This window comes from Stomoxys calcitrans, chromosome 1 (genome assembly GCF_963082655.1).
Source record: "Stomoxys calcitrans chromosome 1, idStoCalc2.1, whole genome shotgun sequence".
NCBI lineage: Eukaryota > Metazoa > Arthropoda > Insecta > Diptera > Muscidae > Stomoxys > Stomoxys calcitrans.
Window position 1 is genome coordinate 256,501,671 of NC_081552.1, and position 17,511 is coordinate 256,519,181.

The following is a 17,511-nucleotide window of genomic DNA, read 5'->3' on the forward strand; positions in this document are numbered from 1 at the left end:
CAAATTGACGAAGGATGTCGGAGGGCCTAACACAACTCACTGTCCCAAATTTCAGCAAAATCGGATAATAAATGTGGCTTTTTATGGGCCTAACACCCTAAATCGAGAGATCGGTCTATATGGCAGCTATATCCAAATCTGGACCGATCTAAGCCAAACTGAAGAAAAATGTCGATAAGCCTTACGCAACTCACTGTCCCAAATTTCAACAAAATCGGATAATAAATGTGGCTTTTATGGGCCTAAGACCCTAAATCGGAGGATCGGTCTATATGGCAGCTATATGAAGATATAGTCCGATATAGCCCATCTTCGAACTTAACCTGCTTATGGACAAGAAGAAACAGAATCTGTGCAAAGTTTCAACTCTATATCTCTTTTTATACCCTACACCACCACTGTTGTACAGGTATTATAGATTTATGCATTTGTTTGCAACCCCAAAAAGGAGAAGAGCTAGACCCATTGGGTATACCGATCGACTCAAAATCTATTTCTGATTCGATTTAGCCATGCCCGTCTCAGTTGAACGTCTTAACTTGTATCCACATTTTGAGGTGACATGAAATTGAGACTCAAAAATATGGCCATAACCCAATGGGACTGATTGTATTGGACAAATTTGAATTTGTCCCTTTAAATTTAAGAATATAAGGTAGAATAAGTGCCATGAATTTTAATTGAATTGTGAATTATTATTATGAATTGTATAGCGTATAAGATATCCCCCTTTTTTGCCATCCGTACTAATCTGGAATAGAGTGTAAGACTATTGTGAATTGTTAGCTATAAGCCTTTTAGTACTGCAGCTCACTTGCCTTTTTTCAAATGTATACAATTTCACTTCTTCCACAACCGCAGCCAGGTGAGCATCCACATCTCTTTTCCCCTCTCTGTTTTTCCCAATAAAACCCAACGTTGTACCTCTCATAACCCGACACTTACCGTCTTCTTATTTTTTTCTTTTCGTTTTGGATACTTCATTTTCCTATTTAACTCATTATTCCTCTGTGTATGAGGAATAATAAGTTAAAAAACTCCCGCACTTACAGTCCACTTAACATCCACAGCCACACAGGGAATTCCTACAGTGACGTCACATCGCCTCTCATCATTTCATCGCTAGCACCACAAATCCCCAAGTGATCTCAATCACCCCCGCTCCGTCTAGCTAGGAAACCCCCCATTCTTGTGCATGGTCCATCGAAGCCGTTCACTGAGAGTACCATCGATTAAGGTAATCCCCGTCTGCATTGTCTAACATACTTAGTTGTGTGTCATCGGTTCGGTAAGTGAAACCACTTAAATTCTCTAAGAAGGCAGCATACATTACATACACACTTGTAAAGGGCAGAGTAAAACCAAAAAAAAAAAAGATAGTTCTACACGGAAAATGTATAAAAGTGCAAAATACATTATGAATGTGAAAACCGCATGTAAAGACCAAAAAACGCATTTTTAAATGCGGTGTAATATATGGGAAATCCCTTAAAAAAAGAGATAAAATTTGTTATTCCATGCAAACTATCAGCTCGTCTCAATTCCTTTTTCAAAAGTGTGTATGTAAATGCCTTTATCTATATAACAAAAAAAAGATAGAATCGTCAATTGTGAGAGGAAAGTGCTAAAAGTGCAAAGAAGTGTTGTTGCTGTCTGTCCTCATGTGTTGGACACCGTAAAAAGTGCTGAAAACAAGGTTATTTAAAAACATATTTCTGTACACATCTCTGAAAATTGCATAAAATTCATGTTATTTTGTTCATTGGCAGAAATCCCGTTAAAGTCAAATGAAAGTCGTTTAAAAGTCTACATAACGGGTTAAGATCACAAGAAAAAAAGTACATAATTTCAACCAAAAACATAAGAATTTTAATACATAGTCGGTTCTATATACAACACAAAGTTCAACGATCGTTTCGTACGGTGTATAAAAGAACGGAGATTAATGTTAACTCTCTCATTACATTGGTATTGAAGAAGAGAGTAAATAACTAGATTTCAACTGGAAGGGCCAAAGCCAAAAGCGAATGAAGGAAGAGCAAAAAAGCAAAAAAGAAGAAGCACTCAGGCAGACAGACACACACTTGCAAGAAGAAGAATTTAGTTACATTTGAATAGATTTGAAGTTAAGTGATGAGTGCAATCGGAAGGCAATATTTAAAACAATTGTGAAAGAACGAAGGGTGCAAAAGTTAAAAAGAAAAATGTGCTTTAATTTACGTTCACTATTTGTAAAGCATGCAAAAGGTCATAAAATTTAAAAGGAAAAAAAAAAGGAAAATTGTTGAAATAAAAAAGGAAAATTGTTTGAAAAAAAAGACAAGTGAAATTAGAAGAAAAGCAAAAAAAAAAAAACCAATCACTCTGTTGAACATACATACATAGTTAAAAGCAGACAGCACTAGACAAGTTAAAAAAAAAAAAAAAAATATTGTAAAATAAGTGTTTAAAATTACCGCAACAACAGGTAAAGTTTAAAATTTAATAACATTCACAAACTGGGCCCTAAAAATCAATGAAAACAAAAGGAAAAAATATTGCACATGTGGCTTATTAACTAAATGTAAATTTATTGCACCGTTTAATTTATTGCACTTCATAAAGAGGGAAAAAGAATTAACCCGCATTCTCATACATTAAGGTGGGTGATTATGTAAATTTCGGTGAGTGGCAGTTTAACAAAGAAAAAAAAAAAAAATTCCAGTTTTTACAGAATATTGCACTAATAGAATATTGCACGTTGTTATAGAATATTGCACAGTGTTCATAAAATATTGCACATTTGTATAAATTATTGCAAGACCTAATAAAATATTGCAGTTTTCGTAAAATATTGCACATATCCCAATCATTACCCGCTCACATACGCAACTAAATCTATAAAAATTCATCTGTCCAACACTTTTGTTGGCGATTGTGTTAAAGTCATTGCACAGATCAAGATTACTACGCCATTTCGATATTATTTCATGCTTCGCAATTGTTAATCCCCGCTTATACACGCTTAATACATTGCATAGAAATCCAAATAGGCAATTGATTCAGTTAAAATTATTTACTATTTAAAATTCACATCGTCAAAAGATCATTTCAACATCCCAAGCGTTTACCCGCTCTTACATACGCTTGAGTCATTCAATAAACACATAAAGATTTAAAATATTTAAAACTAAAAATATTGCACAATAACACATATCATTTTTCATTGGCCAAAGCTGACCCACTTTCATGTACGCTAGTTAATGCATACCATTAAACATATAAATATTTCCCCCTTGTGGGTTTGGTATTTTGGTAATATTGCACACGTTGATATCACGACAATAGTTGATATTTATGTATTGAACTAAGCTAAAAATATTAAAATATTGCACTAATTTGAAACACTAAATCTAAATCACAGCACTATAGTTTTATTGCACATCTCCCTCACATTTTTATATGTAGTACATTATTGCACGATTCTATCTCCATTTATTTTCTAATTATAATCATCATCGATAAACGTAAACAAAGAGAGGAAAAAAAAGAGAACCCATCAAAGCAATTGGGTTACAAGAATAAGAAAAAGTAAAATCAAACTGAAAACATAAAGCGTAAATAAACAAGAAGGGCGAGGGACTAACTCGTCGCTTTGTACAAAAAAAAAAAAAAAAAAAAAAAAAAAAACATACGCGCCAATTCTCCGCTCAGTCTATCATTTATACGTATGAGTGTATGTATATTTATGTCCAAGGGGTATCGTCTGTGCTGCTTACTCCCTACACATTGACTCTGCCGCTGCTTGACAGGCAGAGCCCACGCGTTCGGCCACCTGGTACACACACGTACATACATAACAATTAATCAAGTTTGTTTTGCTCCCATTGGAAGTGGTTATATGAAGATCAAAACAAACCACCAAATACGCGGTGTTGCCAGATTAGCGCTTTGGTAACTGGTTGTGGGATTTGGTTTTTTTCTGGGAAATTTGTCTCGCTTATGCGAATTGACGGAAAACCAACCCGTCTATAAAAGGAAAAGAAAAGTTTGGGGATAGAACAAGAATTTCCATTACCGCCAGCAGACATACACTGGGAAAAATTTTTTGAGAATTTACTATTTACTATACCATTACCAGCATATGTAATTTGAATTGAGGGACAGGGAATTATTTTCGTACTAACAGAATCAATACATATACTAACTAACCCATTTCATTGCAAACCATATACACATTGTTTATCTGAATTTCAGCCTTTATGTGAACTTGTTTAACAAGTTGAAGATTTTTATGAATTAATCAGAGATATTTGAAGAAATTTCTGGAGTAACAAAGACGTATGTGTTTTTTGCGGTTTTACAACATTCATTTTCACATATGGTCAAGAAATCAACTCCAAAAAATTTCAACAAATGTCATTTGACTATCTTGTGAATTACTAAATACCCTAATTGCTCACAGTAAAGTTCAAGAAATTCTCTTTATGCGCTCCTCCTCTACAGTAGAGGTTGTTCCTTTTTAATTAGAGTGCGATTCGAGTAGAGGTTTATCTCTCTATTGAACTACATTTCATGAATTTGGTACAATTCCTCTGACTTGAATTTGCGGACACCACTTGTCCTTACTATTATGCCCATCTCAAGAATTTCAGTCCCTCACCTTTAGTAGTATGAATTATTTGGGTTAACTCTAAGATCTTGCCTTTGGTACTCTCGCTTTAAGTCTAAGACTACTCTTTAGACGCCCGCTAAGATTCTGATTTTTAATCTATATTTGGCATTTAATGCGGGAACCGCTTCTTTAATTATTCAGAATCTTATCACCTCTTACCGGCGGAACAATTTGGTTATTCATCGGAGCTTTACGCTTGCACTCAATTCAATCGCAAATCAAAATTGTCTCGATCTCCCTGGGTTTCCAAAGGCAAACAGATTTTCTTACGACATTCTACCAAATAATTCTTCTGCATTACTTTCTCAGACAGGAGTTGAATGCTCTTTCCACTTCGCTTACCTACTCTATTTCTCATTGTTCACTTTATTTTACGGATTCAGTACAAAATGAGCTTAGAGAACGCGACCGCAGACATGGCTTCCCAGTCTTCAGGATCCAATCCTTTATCAGATCCCGCTTCCGCAATTAAGAGGTCTTTGAATCATGACAAGTTTCTATTTGACTGCGACCACTTGATCAACTTTTGTACTCAATTTGAACAGAGCGACATTCAGGATCAGACTGATTCTGTTTTGGAGGTGAAATTGGAAGACCTCGAGAATCGGTGGCAACGACTTCAAGCTACCTATGAAGGTCTCATGCTAGCTCCAAGAAATGTCAACACCAAGGACTTTAGGGAGAACGCTAGAATTAATTTCAACGCCAGCTCTGAAGCCTATTACACGGCAAGGTCCCAAATCCTAGATATTCTAAGAATATCAGGCGGAAATGCTCGCCAAAACGCGAGGCACAGCCTTATTCCGGCTTACCTTCCCCAGCCTTCGGTTAACCACTCGTCTCAAGATGTAGCTGACAGTTACATCAAGGTCCCTCCGTGTGATACGGAAATTTTTAAAGGAGGTTACGAAGAATGGCCGTCTTTCCGTGACATGTTCACGGCGGTCTACGTCAACCATCCGAAATTAACAAGAGCTCAGAAATTGTATCATCTGCGGAACAAGACTAGGGGTGCGGCCGGCGCCATAGTCAAAAGATACACGCTTTGCGATGAGAACTTTGAGCTCGCTTGGAGTGCTCTAAAGGCTCGCTATGAGAACAAGCGAGTCTTAGTGGACAACCAATTGAAGATTCTCTTCAACATTCCGTCAGCTTCTGTGGAGAACAGTGAGGCAATTCACAAAATTCAAGCCACCGTGAATGATTGTCTGTGCACTCTCAAGACTCTGGACGTCAATGTAGAAAGCTGGGACCCCATATTGTTATATTTGGTTTCGACCAAATTGCCAGATGAAACGCTGGCTCTGTGGGAACAATCCCTCAGATCTCATCGCGATCTTCCTACCTGGAACCAGCTCGATGAATTTCTCATCAACAGGTACGAAATTGTGGAACGGCTCTCGAGCATAAAGGCCACAAAGACCAGAAGTTCGCTCCCGTCTCAAAGCAGTGGTAAGATCCAAACTTATCACTCGCAAGAAAAGCTAAGCTCTTCTTGCCCCCTTTGCAGTTCCGACCACACAATAAGGAGTTGTGGACAGTTTCGGAAATACACTGCACAACAACGCATAGATTTTGCATACAAGCACAAATTGTGCATAAATTGTCTCTCCTCATCTCATCTCAAGACAAATTGCAAGAGTGTAAACACTTGTATTATTTGTCATAAGCCACACCACACTCTGCTTCATCTAAGAAGTAAGCCAGAAGAGAAAACTGAAGATCATGTAACCCATTCTGGTCACGAGGATGACAAGGGTCAAATTAAGTCCTCTGGCATGAATTCAAAAAGCACATCTCACAATGAGACTCCCTCAACTTCAGCCGCAAGGCGATCCTCGCATGTTCAGGCAAATTTTTCGGCCAACAACGACATGATTTTGTTACGAACAGCTCTAGTTCGTGTTGAACATCAAGGGGAGTTGTTTACGCTAAGAGCTCTTATTGATCCCGGTTCTCAACGAACCTTTATAACACAAAGAATTCAGAGGCGCTTGCAAATTCCCACCTCTAAAGCGCACTTTGAGATTTCTGGAATTGGCGAACAGACTCAAACATCGAATAAAGAATGCCAACTAGTCATTGTTGCGGAGAAATACGATGTCCGCTTTTCAGTCTCAGCAATAGTATTGCCTAAAATGACAAAATGGCTTCCTTCCGTCTCGTTCGAAATCTCAAATCCCTCAGAGTTGGAGGAGCTAGATCTGGCCGATCCAAATTTCAACAAATCCGCTCAAATTGACCTGATTCTAGGCAATGATTCGGAACGATTCATAAACATTGAAGGAATCAGAAAAAATATATGTGGCGATACCTCAGCATACAATACAGTTTTTGGCTGGGTATTGAGCGGTCCAATGCAAACTGAAAGAATTTTCTCATTCTCCACGAACGTGGTTGAATCCGAAGATGTAAGGATCAGCAAACTTCTGAGGAAATTCTGGGAGCAAGAAGAGGTACCCATGGCTCCCCCTCTTTGTGAAGAGGATCAGTTTTGCGAAGAGTTTTACTCTAAAACTACCTCCAGATCCCCGGACGGTAAATACGTCGTGAGACTGCCTTTCAAAGCAGAATTCTCCGACTCCCTTTCTCTTGGCTCGTCTCGCTTTCTGGCTCTAGCTCAGTATAATCGGATGGAGACAAAGCTCTCTAATGATCCCGAGCTAAAAACCGAGTACAACTCGGTTTTAAACGAGTACATTTCTCTTGATCATGCTCAGGAGACCTCGTCTCAGGAAATCCACTGCGATGGACGATACAATTCCTTTTATCTCCCACACCACGCAGTCGTCCGTCCAGAACACAAGTCCACAAAGGTGAGAGTTGTGTTCAACGCATCTCGTAAGAGCAAATCTGGTTATTCGCTTAATGATGTGCTCCACACTGGACCTACACTGCAAACCGATTTGACATCTGTGATCCTCAATTGGCGCAGATACCGATATGTGTTCTGTGGCGACATTCAAAAGATGTATAGGCAAATATGGCTACATCCGATCGACAGAGCATATCAGCGCATTCTTTTCAGGCCGGATCCAAAGGGACCGGTAAAGGATTTTGAGCTAAAAACGGTTACCTTTGGTCTGAATTGCGCACCGTTTTTGGCTATTCGCACACTCTTGCAACTTGCATCTGACTCTGAGAACGAATTTCCCAATGTCGCGAAAGCATTAAGGAAAGAGACATATGTCGATGACATTTTGTCCGGCGGCTTCTCTATAGAGGACACCATTCGAGCGCAAGAGGACTTGATATCAGTCCTTAAGCAGGCGGGCTTTCCTCTCGTCAAGTTGACTGCGAACGACCCACATGTGCTTGCACATCTCCCACAGGAGAGTCTGTATGACTCTGATTTCCTACGCTTCGATGAGTCAAGCACTACTAGGACACTGGGTATCAAGTGGAACGCACTAACTGATTCGTTCAGTTATACCCTCGGCTCTATATCAACAGACCAGCCCATGAGCAAACGCAGAGTCCTCTCTGCCGTCGCGCAATTATTTGATCCTGCGGGATGGGTGACCCCTGTAGTGATAAGATCAAAGATACTGATGCAGCAACTTTGGCTGGAAGGACTGGATTGGGATGACGAACTCGGCCCAGAGACCCTGCTGAAGTGGAATGCTCTAGTGACTGACTTGAATCACATAGGAGAAATTTCCATACCCAGATGGCTACAGTATCATCCCTCTGATACAGTAGAGATTCACGGGTTCTCTGACGCGTCTCAGGCAGCAATGTGCGCATGTGTGTACATTCGGTGTCAAACTTCCAAATCGGTTGTCTTCTCAAATTTGCTCGTCGCAAAGAGTAAAGTAGCCCCACTGAAGCCTGTATGCCTGCCACGTCTAGAGCTCAACGGAGCCTACCTTCTCGCAAAGCTTGTCAATTTTGTACTATGCACTGTCGATCTAGACATTAGTGGCATAACTCTTTGGACGGACTCATCCATTGTCCTTGGCTGGTTAACAAAACCACCATGGACATGGGAAACATACGTGGCAAATCGAACGTCCAAGATTCATGACTTTCTTCCAGGGGGGACATGGCGACACGTCCCTACTCATGACAATCCAGCCGACCTCGGCACAAGAGGTTGTAGGCCGCAGGACCTCACCTGTAACTCATTGTGGTTTCATGGCCCAAATTGGCTGACGAACCCACCGTCAGAATGGCCCAACAGGAACCCTTTGGTCTCCCCGGAGATAGGAAAGCGCCTAGATATCCAGGTTATGCACGAGACAGTAGAGGATTCAGACATCTTGCTCAGATTCTCTTCGTACCCCCGAGCATTGAGGGTGGTCTCCTACGTGTTCAGATTCTATTATAATTGCCTTGCTAAATCTAGAGGTACCACGAGAAACTCCTCTCCAATTCTTACCCAGGATGAGGTTATACACACGAAATTCCGCCTAATAATGTTAGCCCAGATGAAATGGTACCCAGATGAATACAAGCAAGTTAGTAGGTCTGAAGAATTGTCCAACAAAACCTCACTGCAATGTTTGAACCCCTTCCTAGATCGGGACAAGGTCCTACGTGTTAATGGTCGACTCGCAGCTAGTTCTTTACCCTACAACGAAAGGTTTCCCATCATACTTCCTGGGAACTCTCGGCTTTGCCACCTCTATTTGCTCCATTTGCATGAATTTCTCGCCCACGGTGAGTGCATCCTAATGTGTCGCATGATTCAGACAGAATTTTACATCTCACGTCTCAAGCCGAGAGTGAAGAACGTCATTCATAAGTGCAAAACTTGCATCATTTTTAGGAAGAAACCTTGCGTCCAAATAATGGCTCCGCTCCCTCCGGACAGATGCACTATAACACCACCATTTCACGTGACCGGTATAGATTTTGCAGGACCCTTTGAAATTAGGAGTTCATCCCTGCGCCGATCCCCTCTCTTAAAAGGCTATGTGAGCATCTTCGTGTGCTTCGCCACCAAGGCCGTACATTTGGAGCCATGTTCCGAGCTTTCCACGGCGGCATTTGAGGCCGCATTTTGTCGATTCGTTGGGAGGCGAGGCCTACCTCGGAAGGTAGTATCTGACAATGGCAGAAATTTCGTAGGTGCTAGTCGAAAGATGCTGAGGGAATTTAGGAGTTTTATTCAGACTGCGGCAAGCGACATTGCTGAGAGGTACTCCACACAGGGCTTTGAGTGGCAGTTTATACCCCCTCATGCTCCACATATGGGTGGGCTTTGGGAATCAGCCGTAAAATGTTTCAAACACCATTTCAGGAGAGTGGCTGGCGCTCATTTATTTACATTCGAACAATTTGCGACATTACTTGCTCGGATTGAAGGAGTTCTAAACTCTCGCCCTATCTCTGCCGTCTCTGAGGATCCAAATGACCTCACGGCGTTAACTCCAGGACACTTTTTAAAAGGCGCTCCGATAATGTCATTTCCAGAGCCCTTAGCTGAAGATATCTCCTTGGTAAACAGGTGGCTGAAATTGAAGGCAATCCATCACCAGTTTGCTATTAGATGGAAAGAGGAATATCTGAAAGCACTGCAGAAACGATACAAGTGGAAGACCACATCTCCAGATATAGAAGTTGGTGATCTAGTAGTCGTAATGGACGATCTACTACCACCTAGCGACTGGCGACTAGGAAGAGTGACTAAGACTCACAGCGGTTCCGATAAGAGGACTAGAATTGCGGATGTAAGAATTGCATCAGGAGTCATTACTCGACCAATTGTTAAATTATGCCACTTACCTTTGCTCAATCAACCCCAATGAAAATCCTAGCCTAATACTATATCGATGCATCATTTTGCATAGGGGCATACTAACCCCTTTTATCACTCATCTCATTGTATCTCGTTCTCATATGATCTGTGTCACTTGTTGCTTGCATTGCCAAATTATTAACCTCTGTTAACTTTCAGATCTACAATGCGTGTCCAAGACGTCTACAAGTGCATGGTGTGCCAAAACCGCCACGCCCTCAGGTACTGCCCATCTTTTATTTTGATGACTGTCGAAGATAGAAGGACGGCAGTTAGACAACACAAGTATTGTCGAAATTGCCTTGCCAAAAGCCACACCGTGGAAGATTGCCAGTCGACGGAGACGTGTAGGAAATGTGGGTTCCAGCACCACACCATGCTGCACCCACGAAAACTAGCACCAAAGCCGAAAAGCTCCAAGGCAGCCACCAGAACGCCCATGGCACAGCCTCGGCGACAAGAGCCAAAAAAAACCAACAATGGCCAATCCACATCCGCTCAGGCCCAACGAGACCAACCAGCCAAATCACGACTAGGCCGACGTCAAAATACAGCTGCCGCCCGCCAACAACAGCCACACCCCAAAAGACACAACGGGCCCCAGAACCACCGAAACAACAAACAGGCAAACCAACGCAACACTCAACAAAGAATCAACCGAAAGCCAAAGCGCAAACCCCAGCGAAAACCCACCAAGAAACCACAACACCAACCAACAAACCAACCACCAACTCTCCAACCTAATTATTTGATTTTGTCTGAAGCGATCAAGTCGCTGGCAACCGTCTTGTGTGCAACTCCCTCAAACTTTGCGTGAACGCAAGGCCGGCGCCATGGACAAATTTGAATTTGTCCCTTTAAATTTAAGAATATAAGGTAGAATAAGTGCCATGAATTTTAATTGAATTGTGAATTATTATTATGAATTGTATAGCGTATAAGATATCCCCCTTTTTTGCCATCCGTACTAATCTGGAATAGAGTGTAAGACTATTGTGAATTGTTAGCTATAAGCCTTTTAGTACTGCAGCTCACTTGCCTTTTTTCAAATGTATACAATTTCACTTCTTCCACAACCGCAGCCAGGTGAGCATCCACATCTCTTTTCCCCTCTCTGTTTTTCCCAATAAAACCCAACGTTGTACCTCTCATAACCCGACACTTACCGTCTTCTTATTTTTTTCTTTTCGTTTTGGATACTTCATTTTCCTATTTAACTCATTATTCCTCTGTGTATGAGGAATAATAAGTTAAAAAACTCCCGCACTTACAGTCCACTTAACATCCACAGCCACACAGGGAATTCCTACAGTGACGTCACATCGCCTCTCATCATTTCATCGCTAGCACCACAAATCCCCAAGTGATCTCAATCACCCCCGCTCCGTCTAGCTAGGAAACCCCCCATTCTTGTGCAGTATAAAACACAATGTTGTGATGTTAGTATTTCGGTTGTGGTTGCCTGGCCATAGATGCCTTACCTTGCACTTCCTTCTACAATCTAACATTCAACACCAATATGACAACATTATTATGTCTGATTTATGTGAGGGAATACCAACACATATAGCTTCCCATTTGTACGATAGAAATTTGCCTGAGAATTTACTCAGGTGAGTTGCTGCATTCAAAATAGTGTTGATAAGACATGCTGATATTAGGAATTTTCCTCAGATCAAAAATGCCTGCATAGACAATGAATGTCAGCCATTGAGATGTCTGGTGCAAAAATTCTTATTGAAGCCATGTCGTTGAATGTGGGTGGAAATGATGATACTACACCAAGAGAATTCATGTAGAGAGGAATTATATGTATACCCTCCACCATAGGATGGGGGTATACTAATTTCGTCATTCTGTTTGTAACACCTCGAAATATGCGTCTGAGACCACATAAGGTATATATATTTTAGATTATCATGTCATTTTAAGTCGATCTAGCCATGTACGTCTGTCCGTCCGTCTGTCAAAAGCACGCTAACTTTCGAAAGAGTAAAGCTGGCCACTTAAAATTTTGCACAAATACTTTTTATTAGTGTAGGTCGGATGGGATTGTAAATGGGCCATATCGGTCCATGTTTTGATATAGCTGCCATATAAACCGATCTTGGGTCTTGACTTCTTGAGCCAATAGATCGCACAATTTTCATTCGATTTGGCTGAAACTTCGCATGAGGTGTTTTGATATGACTTCTAACAACTGTGCTAAGTATGGCGCAAATCGGTATAGAACCTGATATAGCTGCCATATAAACTGCTCTGGGATCTTGACTTTTAGAGGGCGCAATTCTCATCCGATTTGGAAGAAATTTTGTACAACGGTTCTCTCATGACCTTCTACATACGTATTTAATATGGTCGGAATCGATCAATAGCTTGATGCAGCTCCCATATAAACCTATCTCCCGATTTTGCTTCTTGAGCCCCTACAAGGCTCAATTCTTATCCGAATGAACTGAAATTTTACATAAGGACTTCTACAATGTTCGGCATTCATTTTTGGTGCGAATCGGACTCTAACTTGATATAGCTCCTATCCAATATTCTTTGTTTGCCTAAAAAGAGATACCATGCATAGAACTCGACAAATTGCGATCCATGGTGGAGGGTATAAAGGATACGGCCCGGCCGAACTTAGCACGCTCTTACCTGTTTTGTTTCAAATTTTGGTACAAACAAATAAAAAGTCGGCCGGGCCGAACATATATACACCACCTCGGGTATATATGTGAACCACCTTTCATCAAAATTCGGTGAAAATTTCATACCTCATGTCCCATAGCATTTATATCGAAATATGTTTCCATTTGGACCAAATACTAATAAGTACAGTAGCTATTGTATATCGAAAAATAAACAGATCTGAACCATATACGACACAGATATCGAAAAGCCTAACATAAGTCATTGTGTCAAATATCAGTGAAACCGGATTATAAATGCGCCTTTTATGGGGCCAAAACTTTAAATCGGTCTATATGGCAGCTATATCCAAATCGAAACCGATTTGGGTCAAGTTGCAGAAAAATGTCGAAGAACCTAACATAACTCACTGACCCAGATTTCGGCGACATCGGATAATAAAGGCGCCTTTTATGGACTCAAAACCTTAATTTGAGAGATCGGTTTATATGGCAGGTATATCCAAATCTGAAGCGATCTGCGCCAAATTGAAGTAGGATGTCGAAGGGCCTAACACAACTCACTGTCCCAAATTTCGGCGAAATCAGACAATAAATTCGCCTTTTATGGGCCCAAAACATTAAACCGAGAGATCGGTGTATATGGCAGCTATATCCAAATCTGGACCGATTTGGGCCAAGTTGCAGAAAAATGTCGAAGAGCCTAATATAACTCACTGCAACATATTTCGTCGAAATCTGACAATAAATGCGCCTTTTATGGCCCCAAAACCTTAAATCGAGAGATCGGTTTCTATGGCAGGTATATCCAAGTCTGGACCGATCTGAGCCAAATGGACAAAGAATGTCGAAGGGCCCTACACAATTCATTGTCCCAAATTTCAGCGACAATGGACAATAAATGCGCCTTTTATGGGCCCAAAACCTTAAATCGAGAGATCGGTCTATATGGCAGCTATATTCAAATCTAGACCGATCTGTGCGATATTGCAGAAGTATTTCAAGGGGCTTAACCTAACTCACTGTCCCAAATTTCGGCGACATCGGGTAATAAATGCGCCTTTTATGGGCCCAAAACCTTAAAATGGCTTTTGTTGGCTTAAAACCCTTAATAGGAGGATCGGTCTATATGGCAGCTATATCCAAATCTGAACCGATCTGGGCCAAAGTGAAGAAGGATATCGAAAGGCCTAAGACAACTCACTGTCCCAAATTTCAACAAAATCGGATAATAAATGTGGCTTTTGTGGGCCTAAGACCCTAAATCGGAGGATCGGTCTATATGGCAGCTATATCCAAATCTGGGCCGATCTGGGCCAAATTAACGAAGGCAGCCGAAGGACCTAATACAACTTACTATTCCAAATTTCAGCAAAATCGGAAAATAAATGTGGCTTTTAGGCCCATCTTCCCGGCATGCCCTACACATGCTATAACTTGCCGCACCGATTTCGCATAAGTGAGTTTGTAGTCCTTTGTGTCCCCTTATGACACCGAAACCCATATTGACCTCCTTCCAACTTTCCTTCAGTAATAGCCTCATCTTCTGACGGTCTGGATCTCTCCATAGGATTTTCGCCGTCCTACCGACCTTAATGCCTCCTAATGCTGGCAATATTTGTGAGGTATTATGCCATGTAAAACTTCTCTCCAAAGAGGTGTCGCACTGCGGCACACCGTTCGGATTCGGCTATGAAAAGGAGGCCCCTTATCATTGAGCTTAAACTTGAATCGGACTGCTCTCATTGATATGTGAGAAGTTTGCTCCTGTTCCTTAGTGGAATGTTCATGAGCAAAATTTGCAAATTTGCAATTTTACCGACCGTTTCGCTGTTCCACAGGGTTAAATGCGCATTCGTCGCCCACTCCCTTAACTTGGACTGCGTCGATCAGAAAGGCTTCGGAATAGCCAAGTTTATTGACGGCAGTTCTCTGACCTTCACTGCTAAATCATCTGCTTTCTCGTTCCCAGTTACTCCACTATAGCCCAGCACCCAAACGATGCGTATCGTGCCTTTCTCAGAGAAGGTGTTAATCTCCTTCTTACATTCCAACTCTGTTCGTGAACTTACCATCCTGGTTGTTCTTGCCCTTATGGCCTGTTTACTGTCCGAAAAGATGTTCATACTTGAAGTCTTCGCGTTAGCACCACACCACCCGCATCTCCGCCTGCAGGACTGTATTACGGTCAGGCAGTCTAAAACAAATCTCAGTCCCTGGGTTCTCAATATGGACCCCAGGGCCCATTTTGTCCCCTAGCTTTGATCCATCCATCCATCCATGTAACATGATTATTTAAATGGCAATACTAGAGTTCCGTCAATCGAAAACTGTGCCGCTGACAGCAGTGCCCCGCACTCGAGCTCAAGTGTGGCCTCAGATATCCAATCCAAAACATCTTCAAAACCTTTCAGGTTTCCTATCGTTTAAGATTTCGCTGCAATGCACCAAAACACCACTTGAAATCCTTTAGCAATCAGATAATAATTCATTTTACATGAGTTAAGTCTAAGTGTTAGTAATTAATTTTAATAAAAAAGATTAACACTAATGGGCATTCGTAGTTTTGCTTACTAGGCAATATTGGCAATGATCTTGAGGGAAGGTCCCGCAACATTAGATCTGACATTTTCAAAAGAACATTTTAAACGGAGCACAAATAAAATGTGAGTCAATATTCCTCTACAAAAAATATTCCTCAACAAAGAAAAAAACTTAAAACTCAAGTAAATGTAAACGACTAAGGCTCTGTGTGTGTGTGTGTGTGTGTGTGTGTGTGTGTGTGTGTGTGTGTGTGTGTGTGTGTGTGTGTGTGTGTGCATGGCATTTATATTTGTGTGCGAATACAAATCCTGTGTATCCTTTTAACTAACTCTACTACGAAATGGATTGCGGTTGTTTGGCTTTACTTTATTTTGCAAATAAACACACAAATGAATACCGACTCGCACTTTAGGCAAAGGAAATCCAGTGAGATGTTACGAAACTGCGGGTGAAAGAGGCCAAGGGAGTGTGGCGGACAGACAGAGAGAAAGAGTGTGAGAGAGCACCACTAATGTTGAATTTGTTTGCTTTGATACTAATCCATATGAATACCATATGCCACACACACACGCAAACTCACTTATCTTTGTATGCTGCACAAATTCAAATAAGTGTACACTACTCACATGGTCAAACACACACACACACACACACACATAGAAAGGCATGCGGTGTATTAGAGTGCTCAAGCATATTGCAATTTAAGCCACTACATTACAAACTAGACAATTTAGAGAAAGGCACATTGTAAGCCGCCCGCTGCGTTGCCTTTGCCTCAACGCAATTTTTTGTAAGAATGACAAGAATTTCAGCAAATAAAGTTTCTGGTCTCTTAATTAGCTTTTGCTACACACTCATGTGGTTTGCTCTAATATTAGTACAAATGAACACATACTTGTAGCACTTAATTTTGTTTTCACTAATTTAAGAAATGACAATCATTTTTCATATCCCTCTCGACATGCTCCCCCATTTTGTTGGGTATTTCCATTATGCACTCTATAATCTGTAACAATGTTGTTCATATAAATTATTCAGTGGGAACAAATATAGGAATAAATAAGAAACATGAGCATTAGTTTTTAAAGAACCAAACTTTGCGTACCCTCCGTTGCACAGTGGGATGGGGCAGAATAGTGGGGAGCTTATGACATTCAAAATGGGAAAAGTTGAGGTGTGAAACAGGTGTGGCAAATTGTAGGGTACTATAGCGTCCGAAGGTGTAGAAACTGAATAATCGAATATGCACAGTTATTAAAGGCAAGTCATTATAAATTTTTCATACATCAAAATGAAAATCGACCCTCAAATGCTTACTCAAAACAAGTAAGAAGGCGTTAAGTTCGGCCGGGCCGAACTTTGGATACCCACCACCTCGGATAAATATGTGAACCACCTTTCCTCAAAATCCGGTGCAAAATTCATACCTTATGCCCCATAGCAGTTATGTTCCGATTTGGATCAGATACTAATAAGTAAAAGTTATTGTTCAATTGTATACAACAAAATATTGGTCTTTTTAGTAGTTATATCTAAAAATAAACCGATCTGAACTATATACCACACGGATGTCGAAAAGCATAACATAAGTCAGTGTGTCAAATTTCAGTGCAATCGGATTAAAAATGCGCCTTTTATGGGGCCAAGACTTTATATCGAGAGATCGGTTTATATGGCAGCTATATGCAAATCTTGATCGATCTAGACCAAATTGCAGAAATATGTGGAGGGGCTTAACTTAACTCTTTGTCCCAATTTTCGGCAACATCGGACAATAAATGTGGCATTTATGGGCCTAAGACCCTAAATTGGAGAATCGGTCTATATGGCAGCTATATCCAAATCTGAACCGATCTGAGCCATATTGACGAACGATGTCGAAGGGCCCTAACACAACTCAATGTCCCAAATTTCAGCAAAATCGGATA

The 17,511-nt window shown here is 40.8% G+C and overlaps 1 protein-coding gene across 4 annotated transcripts; it reads left to right on the forward strand.

The window, feature by feature from the left end:
• Window positions 1–1,372: 1,372 nt before the first annotated feature.
• Window positions 1,373–11,556, forward strand: LOC131994234 (uncharacterized). 4 transcript variants are annotated; one of them, XM_059360842.1, is made up of 2 exons: window positions 1,373–2,467; window positions 10,557–11,556. In XM_059360842.1, exon 2 carries the CDS (start codon window positions 10,564–10,566, stop codon window positions 11,212–11,214), a length of 651 nt encoding a protein of 216 aa, XP_059216825.1. In that variant the 5' UTR covers window positions 1,373–2,467; window positions 10,557–10,563; the 3' UTR covers window positions 11,215–11,556. The 4 variants fall into 4 exon arrangements, with proteins under 4 accessions (XP_059216825.1, XP_059216826.1, XP_059216827.1 ...); XM_059360843.1 differs by lacking the exon at window positions 1,373–2,467 and adding an exon at window positions 2,474–2,663; XM_059360844.1 differs by lacking the exon at window positions 1,373–2,467 and adding an exon at window positions 2,474–2,641.
• Window positions 11,557–17,511: the final 5,955 nt, after the last annotated feature.